Consider the following 19,971-nt stretch of genomic DNA (forward strand, 5'->3'; position numbering starts at 1 on the left):
GACCAGCCTGAGCAAAGTGAGACCCTGTCTCTACTAAAAATAGAAAAATTAGCCAGGCGTTGTGGCAGGCACCTGTAGTCCCATGGTGAGACAAGAGGATCAACTGAGCCCAAAAGTTTGAGGTTCAATTGAGCCCAAAAGCGTGAGCTGTGACGCCATGGCACTCGACCCCAGAGTGACTGAGAGTCTGTGTCAAAGAAAAAGATTTTTCAGTGGTGTCTATTCTGTTCTTTGCTAGTTTTAAATTAATTAATTCTGTAATTAAGTGATTTGGTCTTCAAACTTTTTGAGTTCTATAATATCCTCTTTTATCTCATGTTGTTTTACTGCCTCATTACCGAACTCTTATTTATTTATTTATTTTATTTTATTTATTTATTTTTGGAGACAGAGCCTCAAGCTGTTGCCCTGGGTAGAGTGCCATGGCACCACAGCTCACAGCAACCTCTAATTCCTGGGCTCAAGTGATTCTCTTGCCTCAGCCTCCCAAGTACCTGGGACTACCAGTGCCCACTACAACGCCTGGCCATTTTTTGGTTGTAGCTGTCGTTGTTGTTTGGCAGGCCCAGGCTGGATTCGAACCCGCCAGCTCTGGTGTATGTGGCTGGCGCCTTAGCTGCTTGAGCTACAGGCGCTGAGCCTGAACTCTTATTTATTAAATTCATGTTTTAATGAGTTGTTTTAAAGTTGTAGAGTTGTACAGTTTTAAGGAAATTATTATACTTCAATTTCTTTCTTTTTTTTTTTAAATTGAGACCGAGTCTCACTTTGTCACTCTCAGAAAAGTGCCATGGCGTCATAGCTCACAGCAACCTCAAACTCTTGGGCTCAAGCAATTCTCTTGCCTCAGCTTCCCTAGCAGCTGGCACTACAGGTGCCTGCCACAACACCAGGCTATTTTGTTTTGTTTTATTTAGCAGGCATGGGCTGGGTTGGAACCCACCAGCCCTGGAGCATGCGGCCGGTGCCCTAACCAGCTTTGGGAGCCCAGCCTATACTTTTACTTTACTTTACTTTTTTACTTTATTTTATTTTAGAGACAGAGTTTCACTTTATCGCTCTTGGTAGAGTATTGTGGTGTTACACAGCTCCCAGCAACCTCCAACTCCTGGGCTTAGGCGATTCTCTTGCTTCAGCCTCCCGAGTAGCTGGGACCACAGGCGCCTGCCACAACACCCGGCTATTTTTCTGTTGCAGTTTGGCTGGGGCTGGGTTTGAACCCATCACCCTCGGTATATGGGGCCAGCGCCCTACCCACTGAGCCACAGGTGCCACCCCTTTAATTTCTTGAGTTACCTTTTTTTCAGGATATGTTCTTTGTCTTTTACAGGGCATTTTTCTTACTTTCATTTTGTTTGCTGTAGTAGGTTTGTATAGTTGACATGCTGATTCATTAAAACTCATTTGTGCTTGAACCACGGCTCTACTCAGATGTTTTATTTGTACCGATATAATATAAATTCTTCTCTCTCAATCTTCCATATCTGAGGCTAGCTACTATGTGAGTACCGGTGTGGAGAAACTGAAACCCTTGTGCAGTGTTGGTGGGATTATAAAATGGTGCTACTGATATGGAAAATAATATGGAGGCTCATCAAAAAATTAAATACACAAGTACCATATGATCCAGCAATCCCACTTCTGGGTATATATCCAAAAGAATTGAAAGCACAGTCTCAAAGAGATATCTGCATACCCAGGTTCACTGCAGCACAATTCACAATAGACAAGAGGTAGAAGCAACCCAAATGTCTGTCAATGGATGAATAAATGTAATAAATACATATAACTGAATATTATTTTCCCTCAACTCTCAGAAGGAAAATGGCCAGGCACAGTGGCTCATACTTGTAATCCTAGAACTCTGAGAGGCTGAGGTGAGAGGATTCCCTTGAACTCAGGACTTTGAGATTAGCCTGAACAAGGCAAAAGACTGTCTCTACTAAAAATAGAAAAATTAGCTGGTTGTGGTGGCACACACCTATAGCCTCCAGCTAAGGCAGGAGGACTGCTTGAGTCTAGAACAGGGGTCCTCAAACTTCGGTGGCCTGTGGGCCACATGTAGTGGTATGATTGTATTTGTTCCCGTTTTGTTTTTTTACTTCAAAATAAGATATGTGCAGTGTCCATAGGAATTTATTCATAGTTTTTTTTTTTTAATTTTTTTTTAAATTTTTATTTATTTATTTACTGCAGTTTTTGGCTGGGGCTGGGTTTGAACCCACCACCCCCAGTATATGGGGCCAGCTCTTTACTCCTTTGAGCCACAGGTGCCACCCCATATATATATATATTTTTTTTTTTACCTATAGTCCGGCCCTCCAAAGGTCTGAGGGACAATGAACTTGCCTCCTGTTTAAAAAGTTTGAGGACCCCTGGTCTAGGAGTTTGAAGTTGCTGTGAGCTAGGCTAAGCCCATGGCACTCTGGCCCAGGTGACAAAACAAGACTCTGTCTCAACAAAAAAAAAAAAAAAAAAGAAAGAAAGAAAGAAATAAATCCTGTCATATGCTACAACATGGATAAACCTTGAGGATATTATGCTAAGTGAAATAAGCCAGTTACAAAATACTTTATGACTGCACTTATACGTATTTAAAGTAGTCAAAGTTATAGAAACAGGAAGTATAAATAGAATGGTGATTAGTTACCAGGGGATTGTAGATTGTAGGGAGGAGGAAAAGGGAAATTGCTGTTTAATGGAAATATAGTGTCAGATTTGCAAAATGAAAAGTTCTGGAAATCTGTTTCACCACAGTGTGAATTATTTAACTCTTCATTTAAAAATAATCAATTAAGATGTGGCCTGGCATGGTGGCTCACGCCTGTAATCCTAGCACTCTGGGAGGCTGAGGCAGGTAGATTGCTTGAGCTCAGGAGTTTGAGACCAGCCTGAGCAAAAGTGAGACCCTGTCTCTAAATAATAGTCAAGCGCTGTGGCAGGTGCCTGAAGCCCCAGTTACTTGGGAGGCTGAGACAAGAGGATCGCTTGAGCCAGAGTTCAAGGTTGCTGTGAGATATGATGCCATTGCACTCTACTGGGGCAATAAAGTGAAACTCTGCCTCAAAAAAAAAAAAAAAAAAAAAAGAAAGAAAGAAAGAAAGAAAGAAAATGGCCTCGGCACCCATAGCACAGTGGTTACAGCACCAGCCACATACACTGAAGGTGGCGGGTTTGAACCTAGCACAGGCCTGCCAAGCAACAATGACAACTGCAACAAAAAAAATAGCTGGGTGTTGTGGCGGGTGCCTGTGGTCCCAGCTACTTGGGAGGCTGAGGCAAGAGAATCGCTTGGGCCCAGGAGTTTGAGGTTGCTATGAGCTGTGGCACAACGGCACTCTACTGAGGGTGATACAGTGGGACTCTGTCTCAAAAAAAAAAAGATTAAGATGTAAGTAAAACAACTCAGAAAGAGAAAATCAAGTACCACATGTTCTCACTTATAAGTGCAAGCTGAGTAATGAGTACACATGTACATAGTATGTGGAATAACACACTAGAGACTAGAAGGTAGGAGGAGGTAAGGTAAGGGAAATTACCCAATGAATGCAATGTATATTATGTGAGTGATGGTTATTCCAATAAGCAATTTATCCCGGTAACAGAACTGCACTTGTACCCCTTAAATTTATACAAATAATTTTTAAATGATTAAGATGGTAAATTTTACGTGTATTTTTTTAACCACAATTAAAGAAAAAAATAAAAAGGAAGTTCTACAACACTGTCAGAAAGACAGTTCTGTTCTCCCCAGAGCAGCTTTGACCCACTCCTATACAGGGTTTGGCTCTACCTTCACAAGAAAAGACAGGGAAAATAAGCTTATACAGTGGAGAAATGCCTTCATTCTGTCTCATGGGAAAAACATTCACATACTTTTGTCAATTTCACATAGTTATAAACTCCTCTTCATTCCCTCTTTCCCACCCACTGGGTGGTTTTATTTTGCTTTAAGACAAGGAGAAAAGCCAAGAAGAAAAACCCTAGGGCTTACTTGTGTAGGATAGATGCCTTAATGACCAGCTCTTCATCCAAGTCTGCTTCATTAGCCATGAAGAGCAGCCTCTTTCCTGTGCTGTCCACTCCAATGAAGTCACGCTGCTCCACTGAAATCATACAAAACAAAGGAAATCAAATAAAGCTATTTGCCCTGCTTGTGTGCCTTAGTCAGTGGACAGGGCACCTGCTCACATTGCTTTTGGAACCAAATACGAGATTGAGATGATTAAAACATAGGCAGTCAAAAACTTTTTTGTATTGCTCTAAAGGATATTATTAGGTTAACTAATGAAGTCTGAATAAGGTCTGTGGATTAATAAGGTCGGCGCCCATAGCACAGTGGTTACGGCGCCAGCCATATACACTGAAGGTGGCAGGTTTGAACCCGGCACAGGCCTGCCAAGCAACAATGACAATTACAACAAAAAAAATATTGTATATTGGTATAATGCATTATACCAATGCAATTTCCTGTTTTAAGAAACTATCCTTTTTGGGGTAAGGGAGGAAATACATATTAATGTGTGTAGAGGCAAAGGAAAATCATACCTGTAACTTAATTTCTTTTCTTTCTTTCTTTTTTTTTTTTAGACAGAGTCTCATTGTGTTGCCCCAGGCTAGAGTGTTATGGCATCATAGTTCACAGCAACCTCAAACTCCTAGGTTCAGGTGATTCTCCTGCCTCAGCCTCCCAAGTAGCTGGGACTACAGGTGCCTGCCACAACACCTGAATAGTTTTTTATTTTTAGTAGAAACAAGGTCTCACTCTTGCTCAGGCCAGTCTCGAACTCCTGAGCTCAGAGGATCCACCACCTCAGCCTCCCAGAGTGTTAGGATTACAGGTGTGAGCCACGATGCCTGGCCTACAAAATATTTTCACATACAGATAGAGTTTCTAGGCTGGGTGCAGTGGCTCACACCTATAATCCTAACACTCTTGGAGGCTGAGGCAGGAGAGTATCACTTGAACCCAGGAGTTCGAGGCTGCTGTAAGCTAGGCTGATGCCACAGACTCCATCTCAAAAAAAAAGCTTCTAAAGCCAGATCCCACCTGGGTATGAATCCTACCTCAGCCTATTACTAGTTTACTTGGAGCAAGTTACTTAACCCACTTAACCTCTTTGTTCCTCAGCTTCATCTGTAAAATGAGGATAAAAGTAGTGTCTACCTCACAGGTTTGTCATGAAGATCAAATGAGTTAATATTTGTAAAGCATTTGTAATAGTGTCAGTAACTAAAATATTAAATAAAATGTTTAAGTTAAAAAACTAAACAAAATACATGCTCTCATTTGATCCTCACAACAATTGAATAAAGTGAACCCTTAATACCTTTTTACAAAGGAGAAATTGAAAGTTTAGCTCTAGGAAAAATATTTGTAAAGATGAATTTGCCTGCGGGCAGTGCCTGTGGCTCAAAGGAGTAGGGTGCTGGCCACATATGCCGGCCGGAGATGGTGGGTTCGAACCCAGCTCTGGCCAAAAATAGCAAAAAAAAAAAAAAAAGAATTTGCCTGCCTCCTATTTAGTCAATAGCTTCTATGCAACTAAAGATGCTTTACTCTTGGCTGTAGCTGCCTGTATACCTATAACCTAATGTATTACTCGACTGTATATATAATATGTTTAGCTCAGGCATTTGAAAACATTCAAGATCATTAATTTAGATGGTCTCTGGTCATCTTAATACGTGCAATGTTTGAGGATGAACAGAAAGAAGCAATCATAAAGGTTAATATTTTGAGTTTTTTCAATAACCAAGTTTAGTGAAATTCAAAAACGTGGGCAAATATACTGTCAAATATTATTAATTTGAAGCTAAATTTTGCAGAGAATTTCAAACGCCAATAGCTTTGACAAATATCAATTATCCATTAAAAGGAAATCTGAGAATGTTAACAAAGTCTGTAAAGATTTGATTATGAGCCAACCATTTAAAAAAGAAACACAGAGATGTTATTTTTGGATATAATTTGGAATGCTTACCCTACCCAAGTCCTTAGGCTCACAAAACCCTGAATCACTGATGTCCCGGAAGCAATAATTTCCAGCCAGCCAATTTTTTTTTTGGTGTGTTTTTTTTTGGCCGGGGCTGGGTTTGAACCCGCCACCTCCGGCATATGGGACCGGCGCCCTACTCCTTGAGCCACAGGCGCCATCCAGCCATTCAATTTTTTTTAGCTATGTTGCACTTTAGCACATTTCTCTTCCTCTCAGGACCTCTTCCTTGTTTTGCTTTTTTATAGCTACCATAGTTACTGGGACCTCAGAATGATACAAATTATAGAAACTTAGAAAGGTTTCTTTCTGTTCTGCATTAGCAAAGAGAATTTCACTTTGAGAGCAGAGCAGGTATGGTTAGAAACTAGACAAATAATGGTTAAGAAAGCAGGTATCACTATGAACTTCCATTTAAAAAGTTCTGTTATAATCAACAATTCATGCCTTTCCCCCCTATTTTATTTTTACTTCTCTGATCCTTCTGTATCTTCTATAGTCATTTACTTACCCATTCATTCATTCGCTCATTCAACCAATAAATATATTTGTATACCTACCCTATGGTAGGTGCTATGTTTGAGTTGGCAATTCCAACTCATTTTACGAGGCCAGAATGATCCTGATGCCAAAACCAAAAGATATTATGAGAAAGGAAAATTATAGGCATATTTATTAATTATACAAACATAAATATCCTAAACAAACTTAGCAATCAAAACTAACAATATGTATAGTCAATTAAAGAGTCACAAACTTGTTGCAGCTCCTGCTATCCACAGGTAAAGTTAGTTCCCTATCTTTTATATCCGGGCTGGCCAAGTACCTAGCTTTGACTAACAAGAGTGCAGCTGAAGTTACACAGTGCATGTGATGAGTGTAGGTCTCAAGAGACCTTGTAGCTTCTGTTTCCCCTCTCTTAGAACCTGCTGCCTCTGCTACCATGTGAGCAAGCCTGGGCTAACGTGCTAGATGAAAAGAAAAGCCTAGCTGTCATAGCCGAGGCCCTATACATATTAGTGAGCCCCATTATGGTAGGAAATATAAGATATGAATGATAGCTACCGGCTGGGCGCAGTGGCTCACATCTGTAATCCTAGCACTCTGGGAGGGTAAGGCAGGTAAGCTCATAAGTTCAAGACCAACCTGAGCAAGAGCGAGACCCCATCTCTAGAATTAGCTGGGCATTGTGGCAAGTGCCTGTATACCCAGCTACTTGGGAGGCTGAGGCAAGAGGATTGCTTGAGCCCAAGAGTTTGAGGTTGCTGTGGGCTATGATGCCACACTACAGCTTTCTACTGAGGACAACAAAGTGAAAATGTCTCAAAAAAAAAAAAAAAATCACACTCTGTGTATCCCCTCTCTTTGAGTATGGGCCAACACAGTGAATTGCTTCTAACCAAAAACATGGCATAGGTGTTGAAATGTTACTTTCATGATTATGTTATACAAGATTATGAATTGTCTTTCTACAATATTCTCCTCCTTGCTGGGTTTGATGAAGCAAGTTGCCATGTTGAAGAGGCCCAAGTGATAAAAAAAGAGAATAGCCTCTGGCCAACAGCTAGCTAGAAACTGAGGCTCTCATCCCAACAGGCCTTAGGGGAATGAAATTTCTGCCAAGAACCAAGTAAGCTTGGAAGCAAATCCTTTCCCATCTGAGCCTTCATATGATACTCCAGCCCTAGCTGACATTTTGCTTGCAGCTTTCAGTCTTGGCAAAGAGTCTCAATGAGAGGATCTAGCTAAGCCATGCCTAGATTCCTAATCCATTAAACTGTTAAGTCTGTGGTAATTTTTACAAGTAATAAATTGCTAATACACAAGCTAACATCACTAGAATGGTGGACTGCTGGCTGTTCTGGCACATAACAGCAGCCAAGAGGCAAGCCAAATATACAAGCTGAGAAAATGAGAATTCTTTTAAAAAATGTTTATCATTGAAATATATAGCATTCCATTGGAGGGATTTAAAGCTCAGTTATTTAGCTGAATCTTAGCCTTCAAATGCAACAAAATATAGATAAGGAGGAGTTCGAAATTACATATTACAAAGAATGAAAATCCAGCTGGGCACTATGGCTCACGCCTGTTATCTCAGGTGTGGGATGATTGCTTGAGGCCAGAAGTTCAAGACTGGGCAACATAGCAAGACCCCATCTCTAAAAAAATTTTAAAAATTAGCTGGGTATGATAGTATGCACCTGTAGTCCCAGCCACAGCTGAGTCCGAGGTAGTAGCCCAGGGTTGAAGGTTATAAGAGTGAGCTATTAATAAGCCACAGCACTCCAGCCCGGAAACAGAGAGTTCCCGGAAAAAGACAACCCCTTGTCTTTTTTTAAAAAATTAAAAGAGTATAGGCATGGTGGTTAATGCCTATAATCCTAACACTCTGGGAGGCCAAGGTGCGGGGGAAAGGGATTGCTTTAGCTTAGGAATTTGGGACCAGCCTGAGCAAGAGTGAGGCCCCATCTCTACTAAAAATAGAAAAACTAGCTGGGCGTAGTGGCACACAACTGCAGTCCCAGCTATGTGGGAGACTGAGGCAAGAGGACTGCCCAAGCCCAAGAGTTGAGGTTGCTGTGAGCTACAATGCCATCGCACTCTACCCAAGGGGACAAAGGGAGGGAGGAAGGAAGGGAGGGAGGAAGGGAGGAAGGAAGGAAGATCTTCCTAAAACATGAGTCTAATTATGACACTGCCTTGTTTAAAATACTTGAACAATTCACCACTGTTTTGGGGATAAAATTCAAACTCTTTGGTCTGATCCCTAGATCTTCTCCAGTCCCATTTGCTTCCCTGGTCCCCATACTCACACTCCAGTTGCGACAAATTACAATATATCATACTTTTTCAAAGATGATAAAGAATCCAACTTAAAGAAACTTCCATTGGCCAAACTGGGGCAATTTAAGCATTAAAACATTTTTAAGGCTGGGTGTAGGGGCTCACACCTATAATCCCAGCACTCTGGGAGGCTGAGGTGGGCGGATCACCTAAGGTCACGATTCATTCTAAGAAAAACTAAAGTCCATAAAACTACCACTAGCATCCTATGAAAATATCAAAATAAGTATGTTTTAATCGTAAGAAGCATGATTAAAAACTATCGTATTTACTGGCTATTTAGTGTGACTAAGGTATCCAAAAGATCAACCATACTAAATTGGTAATACTAATTTTAATCGCTTAAAAGTATCTAATTAAATATGGGGAAAGGGGAAAGGGAGGGGAGGGAGGGGGGAGGATGGGCAGAAGGAGGGTAACTGGTGGGACCACATCTAGGTGCATCTTACAAAGGTACATGTGAAACTTACTAAATGTAGAATATAAAAGTCTTAACACAATAACTAAGAAAAAGCCAGGAAGGCTATATTAACCAGTGTGATGAAAATTTGTCAAACGGTATATAAAACCAGTGTACGGTGAAAAAAAAAAGTATCTCATTAAATTTTGTAATTAGAGTTTAAATATTTAAATAAATTGATTTTAAATTAGATTATTTTGTTTCTTAGATATGTGTATTCAATTATTTGAACCTTAAATACAATGCAAATAGTTGTGAATGCTCTTCTCTGTATACAAAAGAACATTACAGAACCTAATCAATAGTTATAAGCATATTTAAGTCAGGGACTGTGTCTTTTTTCTTTTTTTTTTTTTTTTTTGAGACAGAGACTCAAGCTGTAGTTCTGGGTAGAGTGCCATGGCATCACAGCTCACAGCAACCTCCAACTCTTGGGCTTAAGTGATTCTCTTGCCTCAGCCTCCCAAGTAGCTGGGACTATAGGCATCTGCCACAATGCTTGGCTATTTTTTGGTTGTAGTTGTCATGGTTGTTTGGCAGGCCTGGGCTGGATTTGAACATTACAGAACCTAATCAATAGTTATAAGCATATTTAAGTCAGAGACTGTGTCTTTTTTTTTTTTTTTTTTTGAGACAGAAACTCAAGTTTTAGCCCTGGGTAGAGTGCTGTACCATCACAGCTCACAGCAATCTCCAGCTCTTGGGCTTAAATGATTCTCTTGCCTCAGCCTCCCAAGTAGCTGGGACTACAGGCGCCACAATGCCCGGCTATTTTTTGGTTGTAGTTGTCATCATTGTTTGGCAGGCCTGGGCTGGATTGGAATCCGCCAGCTCTGGTGTATGTGGCTGGCACCTTAGCTGCTTGAGCTACAGGCGCCGAGCCAGGGACTATGTCTTCAACTCCTAGCACAAATAAATCAAACTCCAAGTTTCCTTACCTGCTCTTTTCCCCCCCTTTTGACCAGGAACTGGTTCTAAGATATTTTGGCCTTTTCTCATTAACATAGAAAGTGATGCATCATACGCTCTGAACAGGTCCACAACTTCATGTAAAGCAACATCTGTTATCAGATCACAGCTCATAACCAGTACATCTGTCTGTCAAACAGAAAAGGGAAATATCAGTATGACAAAGGACAAAGGATAACAGAAATCATCACAGGATAAATTTAGTATGGTTTAGAAGAACACAAACCAGATAATACTTACAAATATTTTTTTATAGCAAAATAAGTGAAATAAATGGGGTTGTTCTAATTTGTGCTGGGGAGGGTCTGGAATCTATACTTCTCTCTTGTGTACCTCAGGGACTGTCTATGGGGGTCATCACTGAGACACCTCTGGAACTCTGGGCTCTAAGTAACAAGAGTCTGAAAACCACATTATCTATTTCTATGACTATGGAATAAATTATTTTATATTTATATATTTTTGTAGTTTAACAAAGATTTTCACATAGTTTGATGATTTAATATTATAAAACACTATAGAATAATCACTATTTTAGTACTAGGAAATAACAGGATGAATATAACACTACATTCTCTGAGAACTCACTTTCTATTTTTATTGTTTTTCCAAATGTATTAATATTATTGTTTTACAGACAAGGTTCACTCTGTTGCTCAGGCTGGAGGGTAGTGGTGCAATCATAGCTTACTGAAGCCTTGAACTTCTGACTTTAAGTGATCCTCCTGTCTCAGCCTCCTGAGTACCTGGGATAACAAGTGTGTGCCATGGAGCCTGGCTATTTTCTTTTTTTTTTTTTGAGACAGAGTCTTACTATGTCACCCTCTGTAGAGTGCTATGGTGTCCCAGCTCACAGCAACCTCAAGCTCTTGGGCTTAAATGATTCTCTTGCCTCAGCCTCCCAAGTAACTGGAACTACAGGCACCTGCCACAATGCCCAGCTACTTTTTGTTGCAGTTGTCATGGTAGTTTAGCAGCCCCAGGCGGGTTCGAACCCTCCAGCCTCAGTGTATGTGGCTGGCACCATAACCACTGTGCTACTGGAGCCAAGCTGCCTGGTATTTGTTTTAAGAGATGGGGTCTTGCCCAGGCTGGTATTGAACTGCTGGGTTCAAGTCATCTTCCCACCTTGGCCTTCCAAGTGCTGGGATTATAGGCGTGAACCATCACCTATTTGAAGATTCTACATTACCATTCACATTCTATAGAGAACAATTATTATACAATCTCAGGTACTTACAAAGCACTCATTTAATCCTTTAACAATCCATAATAATGGTATTATTATTATTAGTTTCTTTTCTTTCTTTTTTTTTTTTTTAAACAGTCTTATTTTGCCATCCTGGGTAGAGTGCCATTACATCATAGCTCACAGCAACCTCAAATTCCTGGGCTCAAGTGATTCTCTTGCCTCAGCCTCCCAAGTAGCTGGGAGTATAGGCACCCACCACAATGCCCAGCTATTTTCTGGAGATGGGGTCTCGATCTTGCTCAGGCTGGCCTCAAACTCATGAGCTCAAGCAATCCACCTGCCTCAGCCTCCAAGAGTGCTAGGATTACAAGTGTGAGCCACTGTACCTGACCCCATTAGTCTCTATTTTTATGGATGAGAAAAGTAAAGCCTACTAACCACAATGTTTGGCACTCAGTAGACATTTAATAATTGTTTGACAAATGAATAAATAAATTGATGAAGAAAACATTTTTTCATAGTAGTGGGTTTTCTTTTTTCTTTTTAACTTTTATTTGCATTTATTTTAGGCTGCATTTATTCTTGTGCCATAAGTTTTTATTTGGTCAGTTTCTTCTGGGATATCTCTTTCTTCTAGGCAAGCTCCTCTTTTGGTGTAAGAACCATTTGTTCCTTTAAGGTAAGGATCATCTCAATGTGGCAGGGGACTTCATGTGTGGGTTAATCCAGCCATAAACTCTGTAAGTCTAGTGGCATATCCTGGGTGCTTTGTGTACCTGGATACACTCAAGGACCAGAGAATCTACACTAAACCTGTAAGTTCAGCATTATTCTCTGCATTTTTAAGCACGTACAGCAAAATTTCAGCACTCTTTTTGGGCCAACTGGTGGGTTTTCTGATTATTACTCTAATAACTAATTAATTACAATAAAAACCAATAATGTTAAGTAATGTTTCTTTCTTTCTTTTTTTTCTTTTGTCTGAAAGAAGGACAAAATTTTACCTGAGTAGCTGAAGAGGAAAACTATAAACAAAAAGTAACCACGGGGGCTGGGCATGGTGGCTCATGCCTGTAATCCTAGCATTCTGGGAGGCAGATGGATTGCCTGAGCTGACGAACTTGAGACCAGCTCAAGCTACAGCGAGACCTTGTCTATAAAAATAGCCAGACTTTGTGGTGGGCGCCTGTACTCCCAGCTATCTGGGAATCTGAGGCAAAAGAATCACTTGAGCCCAAGAGTCTGAGGTTTCTGTAAGCTGTGACACCACGGCATTCTCCCAAAAGTAACCAAGTGAGACTCTGTCTCAAAAAAAAAGAAAAAAAGGAACGACAAATAAATGTAATTTCAGTTTCTATGTTAACTTTCTGTCAGAGTTAGTAAAAAAGCATAATTTTGTAAGATAATGAATTTTCCATCATTAGAAGCGCTCAAGGCTCAGCACCTATGGCTCAAGCGGCTAAGGCACCAGCCACATACACCTGAGCTGGCAGGTTCAAATCCAGGGCTGCAACAAAAAAATAGGCAGGCGTTGTGGTGGATGCCTGTAGTCCCAGCTACTTGGGAGGCTGAGGCAAGATAATCGCTTGAGCCCAGGAGTTGGAGGTTGCTGTGAGCTGTGATGCCACAGCACTCTAGTCAGGGCGACAACTTGAGGCTCTGTCTCAAAAAAAAAAAAAAAGTAAATAAAATAAAATAGAAGTGCTCAAGCAGAAAATGATTGTACTTGTAATGATTCATCTATTTAACATTTATTGAGTACTCATTCTATACTTAGCCAGGTCCTTTTCTGGACCCAGAGGAAACTTGGACTAGACAGTATTAAATGTGAATGGCAAAGCAAGACCATTATTATATATTATTATTATATATTAAGAACAGCCTTATGGACGGCGCCTGTGGCTCAAAGGGGTAAAGCGCTGGACCTATATGCTGGAGGTGGTGGGGTCAAACCCAGCCTCAGACAAAAACTGAAAAACAAAACAACAACAACAAAAAAAAAAACAGCCTTAAAATATATTAAGGCCTTCAAATATATTAAGGCTGTTCCTAATGTATTTTAAACAAATTTCTACCTATAGATTCTGCCATATGTTTTATCATAAACTCAGAACACAGAGATACAAAAACAATCAACTAAAAAATAAATTCCTTAAATTGAAATTCAAATATACCAATTTTCTCAATAGTAACTTACAATTTTCCAGAGGTGCCTCAGGGAAAGTCTGGTTCCTACTGTCCTTCCTGAGTTAACCAGGACAATTCTTCAACTTTATCTTTTAGTCTGCAATATAAACTTTGGTTTGGAAAACCAATTCTGCGACTTAAAAAAGTACGAAAAACATGGGACTAAAATATTCCAGGTTCCAGAATAAAGTGACTATCCACGTGGTAATTTCTGTAAATGATTCCAATGGTCCTAAAATTTTAATTTAAAATCAAGATTCCTTGATTTGCTTGGGAAAATAGACGATTCAACTCATTTTTTTTGTAAATCTTATGATTTTACTATATAATATATTCTGTTTATTGTTCTATATCTCATTTTTTAGATATGTAGTATGTCCTTTTCTTTTTTTTTTTTTTTTTTTGCTTTTTTTTTTTTTTAATTTTTTTATTAAATCATAAGTGTATACAATGATATGATTATGGGGCATCATACACTCACTTCATAAACCATTTGACACATTTTTATCCCAGTGGTTAACATAGCCTTTCCGGCGTTATCTCAGTTACTGTGCCAAAACATTTATATTCTACATTTACCAAGTTTCGCAAATACCCCTGTAATATGCACCACAGGTGTGATCCCACCGATTCCCCTCCCTCTACCCACCCCCCCCTTTCCCACTTCCCCCTATTGTTAAGTTGTAGTTGGGTTATAGCTTTCATGTGAGAGTCCCAAATTAGTTTCATAGTAGGGCTGTGTACATTGGATATTTTTTCTTCCATTCTTGGGATACTTTACTAAGAAGAATATGTTCCAGCTCCATCCATGTAAACATGAAAGAGGTAAAGTCTCCATCTTTCTTTAAGGCTGCATAGTATTCCATGGTATACATATACCACAATTTATTAATCCATTCGTGGATCGATGGGCACTTTGGCTTTTTCCATGACTTAGCAATTATGAATTGGGCTGCAATAAACATTCTGGTACAAATATCTTTGTTATGTTGTGATTTTTGGTCTTCTGGGTATATGCCCAGCAGAGGAATTACAGGATTGAATGGCAGATCTATTTTTAGATCTCTGAGTGTTCTCCATATATCCCTCCAAAAGGAATGTATTAATTTGCATTCCCACCAGCAGTGCAGAAGTGTTCCCTTTTCTCCGCATCCACGCCAACATCTCTGGTCTTGAGATTTTGTGATATAGGCTAGTCTCATTGGAGTTAGATGATATCTCAAAGTAGTTTTGATTTGCATTTCTCTGATGATTAAAGATGATGAGCATTTTTTCATATGTCTGAAGGCCGTGCGCCTGTCTTCTTCAGAGAAGTTTCTCTTCAAATCCCTTGCCCAGCCTGCGATGGGATCCCTTGTTTTTTTCTTGCTGGTGCGTTTGAGTTCTCTGTGGATTCTGGTTATTAAACCTTTGTCAGAGTTATACCCTGCAAATATTTTCTCCCATTCTGAGGGCTGTCTGCTTGCTCTGCTTACTGTGTTCTTAGCTGTGCAGAAGCTTTTTAGTTTGATCAAGTCCCAGTAGTGTATTTTTGAAGCTGCTTCAATTGCCCGGGGGGTTCTCCTCATGAAATACTCACCCAGACCAATTTCTTCAAGGGTTTTCCCTGCATTCTCCTCTAGTATTTTTATAGTTTCATGTCTTAAGTTTAAATCTTTAATCCAATGAGAGTCTATCTTAGTTAATGGTGAAAGGTGTGGGTCTAATTTCAGTCTTCTGCAGGTTGCCAGCCAGTTCACCCAGCACCATTTGTTAAATAGGGAATCTTTTCCCCACTGAATGTTTTTAATTGGCTTGTCAAAAATCAAATAGCGGTAAGTAGCTGGATTCATCTCTTGGTTCTCTATTCTATTCCAGATATCTACTTCTCTGTTTTTGTGCCAATACCATGCTGTTTTGATCACTATCGATTTGTAGTAAAGTCTGAGGTCTGGTAGTGTGATTCCTCCTGTTTTGTTTTTATTTCTGAGTAATGTCTTGGCTATTCGAGGTTTTTTCTGATTCCATATAAAACGAAGTAATGTTTTTTCAAGATCTTTAAAATATGACAGTGGAGCTTTAATAGGGAGTGCGTTGAAAGTATATATTGCTTTGGGTAGTATGGACATTTTGATAATGTTGATTCTTCCTAGCCATGAGCATGGTATGTTTTTCCATTTGTTAACATTTTCAGCTATTTCTTTTCTTAGAGTTTCATAGTTCTCTTTATAGAGATCTTTCACGTCTTTTGTTAGGTAAATTCCCAAATATTTCATCTTCTTTGGCACTACTGTGAATGGGATAGAGTCCTTAACTGCTTTTTCAATTTGACTGTTGTTGGTGTATATAAAGGCTACCGATTTATGAATGTTGATTTTGTAACCTGAGACGCTGCTGTATTCCTTGATCACTTCTAGGAGTTTTGTAGTAGAGTCCCTAGTGTTTTCCAGATACACAATCATATCATCTGCGAAGAGCGAGAGTTTGATCTCTTCTGACCCTATATGGATACCCTTGATCGCCTTTTCTTCCCTAATTGCGGTGGCTAAAACTTCCATTACAATGTTGAAAAGCAATGGAGACAATGGGCAGCCTTGTCTGGTTCCTGATCTGAGTGGAAATGATTCCAATTTAACTCCATTCAATATGATATTGGCTGTGGGTTTGCTGTAGATAGCCTCTATCAGTTTAAGAAAAGTCCCTTCTAGACCAATTTTCTTGAGTGTTCAAATCATGAAGGGATGCTGGATATTATCAAAAGCTTTTTCTGCATCAATTGAGAGAATCATATGGTCTTTGTTTTTTAATTTGTTTATGTGCTGAATTACATTTATAGATTTACGTATATTGAACCAGCCTTGAGACCCTGGGATAAAACCAACTTGGTCATGATGTATAATTTGTTTGATGTGTTGCTGGATTCTGTTTGTTAGGATCTTGTTGAATATTTTTGCATCTATATTCATTAGTGATATTGGTCTATAATTTTCTTTTCTTGTTGGGTCTTTTCCTGGTTTGGGGATCAGGGTGATATTTGCTTCATAGAACGTGTTGGGTAGTCTTCCTTCTTTTTCTACATTTTGGAACAGGTTGAGTAATATAGGTACTAATTCCTCTTTAAAGGTTTGGTAGAATTCTGACGTGAAACCATCTGGTCCCGGGCTTTTCTTTTTAGGGAGGTTTTGTATAGTTGATGCTATTTCTGAACTTGTTATGGGTCTGTTCAACATTTCCACTTGATTCTGGTTAAGTCTTGGAAGGTGGCGTGCTTCCAAGTATCGGTCTATTTCCTTCAGATTTTCATATTTCTGAGAATAAAGTTTCTTGTAATATTCATTAAGGATTTTTTGGATTTCTGATGAGTCTGTGGTTATTTTGTCTTTGTTGTTTCTGATTGATGATATTAGAGATTTTACTCTTTTTTTCCTGATTAGGTTGGCCAGAGGTTTATCTATTTTATTGACCTTTTCAAAAAACCAGCTTTTTGATTTATTGATCTGTTGTATTATTCTTTTGTTTTCAATTTCATTTAATTCTGCTCTAATTTTGGTTATTTCTTTTCTTCTACTGGGTTTGGGGTTGGAATGTTCTTCCTTTTCCAGTTGCGTGAGATGTCCCATTAAGTTGTTAACTTCCTCTCTTTCCGTTCTCTTGAGGAAGGCTTGCAGTGCTATAAATTTCCCTCTTAGAACTGCCTTTGCAGTGTCCCAGAGGTTCTGATAGCTTGTGTCTTCATTGTCATTTTGTTCCAAAAAATTGGTGATTTCTTTCTTAATCTCATCTCTGACCCAGCTATCATTCAGCATAAGGTTATTTAACTTCCATGTTTTTGTATGGGTATGCAGATTCCTGTTGTTACTCAATTCAAGTTTTATTCCATGATGGTCCGAGAAGATGCATGGAATAATTTCTATTCCTTTAAATTTACTGAGGTTAGACTTGTGACCTAAAATGTGATCAATTTTGGAGTAAGTTCCGTGGGCTGATGAGAAGTATGTGTATTCAGTTTTGTTGGGATGAAATGTTCTGTAGATGTCTGCTAAATCTAAATACTGGATGGTTAGGTTTAAATCTAAGATTTCTTTGCTCAGCTTCTTTCTGGAGGATCGATCCAACACTGCCAAGGGAGTGTTGAAATCTCCAACGATTATGGAGCTGGAGGAAATCAAGTTACTCATGTCTGTTAGAGTTTCTCTTATAAATTGAGGTGCATTCTGGTTGGGTGCATAGATATTAATAATTGAGATCTCGTCATATTGAGTATTACCCTTAACAAATATGAAGTGACCATTCTTGTCCTTCCTTACTTTTGATGGTTTAAAGCCTACTGTATCTGCAAATAAAATTGCAACACCTGCTTTTTTCTGATTACCATTTGCCTGAAATATGGATGACCATCCTTTCACCCTGAGTCTGTATTTGTCTTTTAAGTTGAGATGTGACTCTTGTATGCAACAAATATCTGGCTTAAGTTTTTGTATCCAGTCAGCTAACCTATGCCTCTTTAGAGGACAGTTTAAGCCATTCACATTGATGGAGAGTAAGGATAAGTCTGGTGGAATTTTGGGTATCGAGGTTTTCAAAGGTCCAGTGGACATTTTTAATCCTTTCGCCAGTGTGGAAGTTGGAGTTTGATCCGAAGTTTCTGAGTGAGTTTACTTTTGTGGTATAGGATTGGGTTGGTCATTGTGGAGGATAGGTCTGAGAACATCCTGAAGAGCTGGTTTACTTATGGCAAATTTTTTCAACATATGAATGTCATTGAAGTATTTAATTTCTCCATCATAGATGAAACTCAGTTTAGCTGGATACAAGATCCTGGGTTGAAAGTTTTTTTGCTTTAGGAGATTAAAAGTTGATGACCAGCCTCTTCTTGCTTGAAAAGTTTCAGCAGAGAGATCTGCAGTTATTCTAATATTCTTACCTTTGTACGTTATAGTTTTCTTTCGCCGGGCTGCTTTGAGAATCTTCTCTTTCATGTTAACTTTAGTGAAGCTAATTATGATATGTCTGGGAGATGGCTTTTTGGGGTTGAATCGTGCTGGGGTTCTGAAGCTGTCTGCTATCTGAATTTCAGATTCTCTAGGCATGTCTGGAAAATTTTCTTTCATAATTTCATGTAGAAGGGCCTCTGTGCCCTTGGCTGCCACATCATCAGCCTCCGAAATTCCTATAACCCTTATGTTATGTTTTTTCGAATTATCTGAGAGCTCTCTGAGTGAGTGATCCGTTTTTGCTCTCCATTTCTCTTCCTCTTTGAGAGATTGGGAGCGTTCGAAGACTTTATCTTCAATGTCAGAAATCCTTTCTTCTGCTTGCTCCATTCTGTTACTGAGGGATTCTACTGTATTTTTCATATCTTTGAGGGCTGTAAGTTCTTGTTTCAGTGTGTCTAAGTCTTTGGTGGTTTTGTCTTTAAATTCGTTAAATTCTTGAGACAACTTTTGAATTTCTCCTCGAATTCCTAATTCCATTTTATTAATCTTGTCTGCAAACCAAATTCTGAATTCGACTTCTGACATCTCAGCCAGTTGTTTATGAATGGGATCTTCAATCACATCTGCCGTATCTTTTCTTGGGGGGGTTGATCTATTCTGGTTATTCATGTTACCAGAGTTTTTCCGCTGATTCCGCCCCATGGTTTACTCCCTTTGGTTTTTCCCCTGGGGTTTTATCGAGGGCCCGTACAGTGTTGTGGCCTGAGAAACTGGGGCCCTGTCTGGTGTGGTGGAGCAAAGTGGTTCTGTCTTGTTTTCAGCTGGTTTCTGTTCGATCCTATTGCAACTTCTACTCTGGCTTGAAGTCTCAGCTGTGTGAAAAAATCAGCAATTAAGTCACCCCGCCTGCCCACCTCTGGCCCCAGTTGGAAAAGGAGAATCAAACCTTCCTACAATCGCACACCCAGGGCACCACCTGAAAAGTCCTCAGTCTATTAGCCCAGTTCAAAAGGTCCGAATCAACTGTCTCAATCGGCACTTGTCTCAGGTGGAAGGGTTCAAGAGGTCTCTGGGAACTGGATCACAGGGGCCTGGTGACTCCTCTGACACAGCTCACCCCAGTGCAGCGTGGAGTCAGGAGGAGCCACCCCGCAAACAGAGCAGTCTGGGAAGGTTGACGTCTCCTTCCCCACTTTGCCCCTCCGTCGGACCCAGTCACTGGTATCTCTGCAGATGGCTAACCCAGTTGCCTGCAGTGAACAGACACTCCAGGGGTTTGCACCTGCCTGAATCGCGAGGAAGTCTGCCAGGCCCCCGCAGACTGCCGCTATCTAGCAGGAGGAGATGGGGCCTGACATCTTTGAGTGTTTGATGCAGGTGATGGGAAGGAGGTGTTCACTCAGG

General features: G+C 39.9%; 1 protein-coding gene across 6 annotated transcripts in view; it reads right to left on the reverse strand.

Moving 5' to 3' along the window:
• EIF2B3 (eukaryotic translation initiation factor 2B subunit gamma) overlaps positions 1-19,971 on the reverse strand; it is a 135,067-nt gene that overhangs the window by 76,873 nt on the left and 38,223 nt on the right. For all 6 annotated transcript variants that reach the window (XM_053575030.1, XM_053575032.1, XM_053575029.1 and 3 more), the window contains exons 4-5: positions 10,242-10,401; positions 3,995-4,106 (exon numbers count right to left, since the gene is read on the reverse strand). In XM_053575030.1, coding sequence (XP_053431005.1) covers positions 3,995-4,106; positions 10,242-10,401 — 272 coding nt within the window. The remainder of the gene's footprint in view (positions 1-3,994; positions 4,107-10,241; positions 10,402-19,971) is intronic.

Source organism: Nycticebus coucang, chromosome 22 (assembly GCF_027406575.1).
Source record: "Nycticebus coucang isolate mNycCou1 chromosome 22, mNycCou1.pri, whole genome shotgun sequence".
In the NCBI taxonomy this organism is placed as follows: Eukaryota; Metazoa; Chordata; class Mammalia; order Primates; family Lorisidae; genus Nycticebus; species Nycticebus coucang.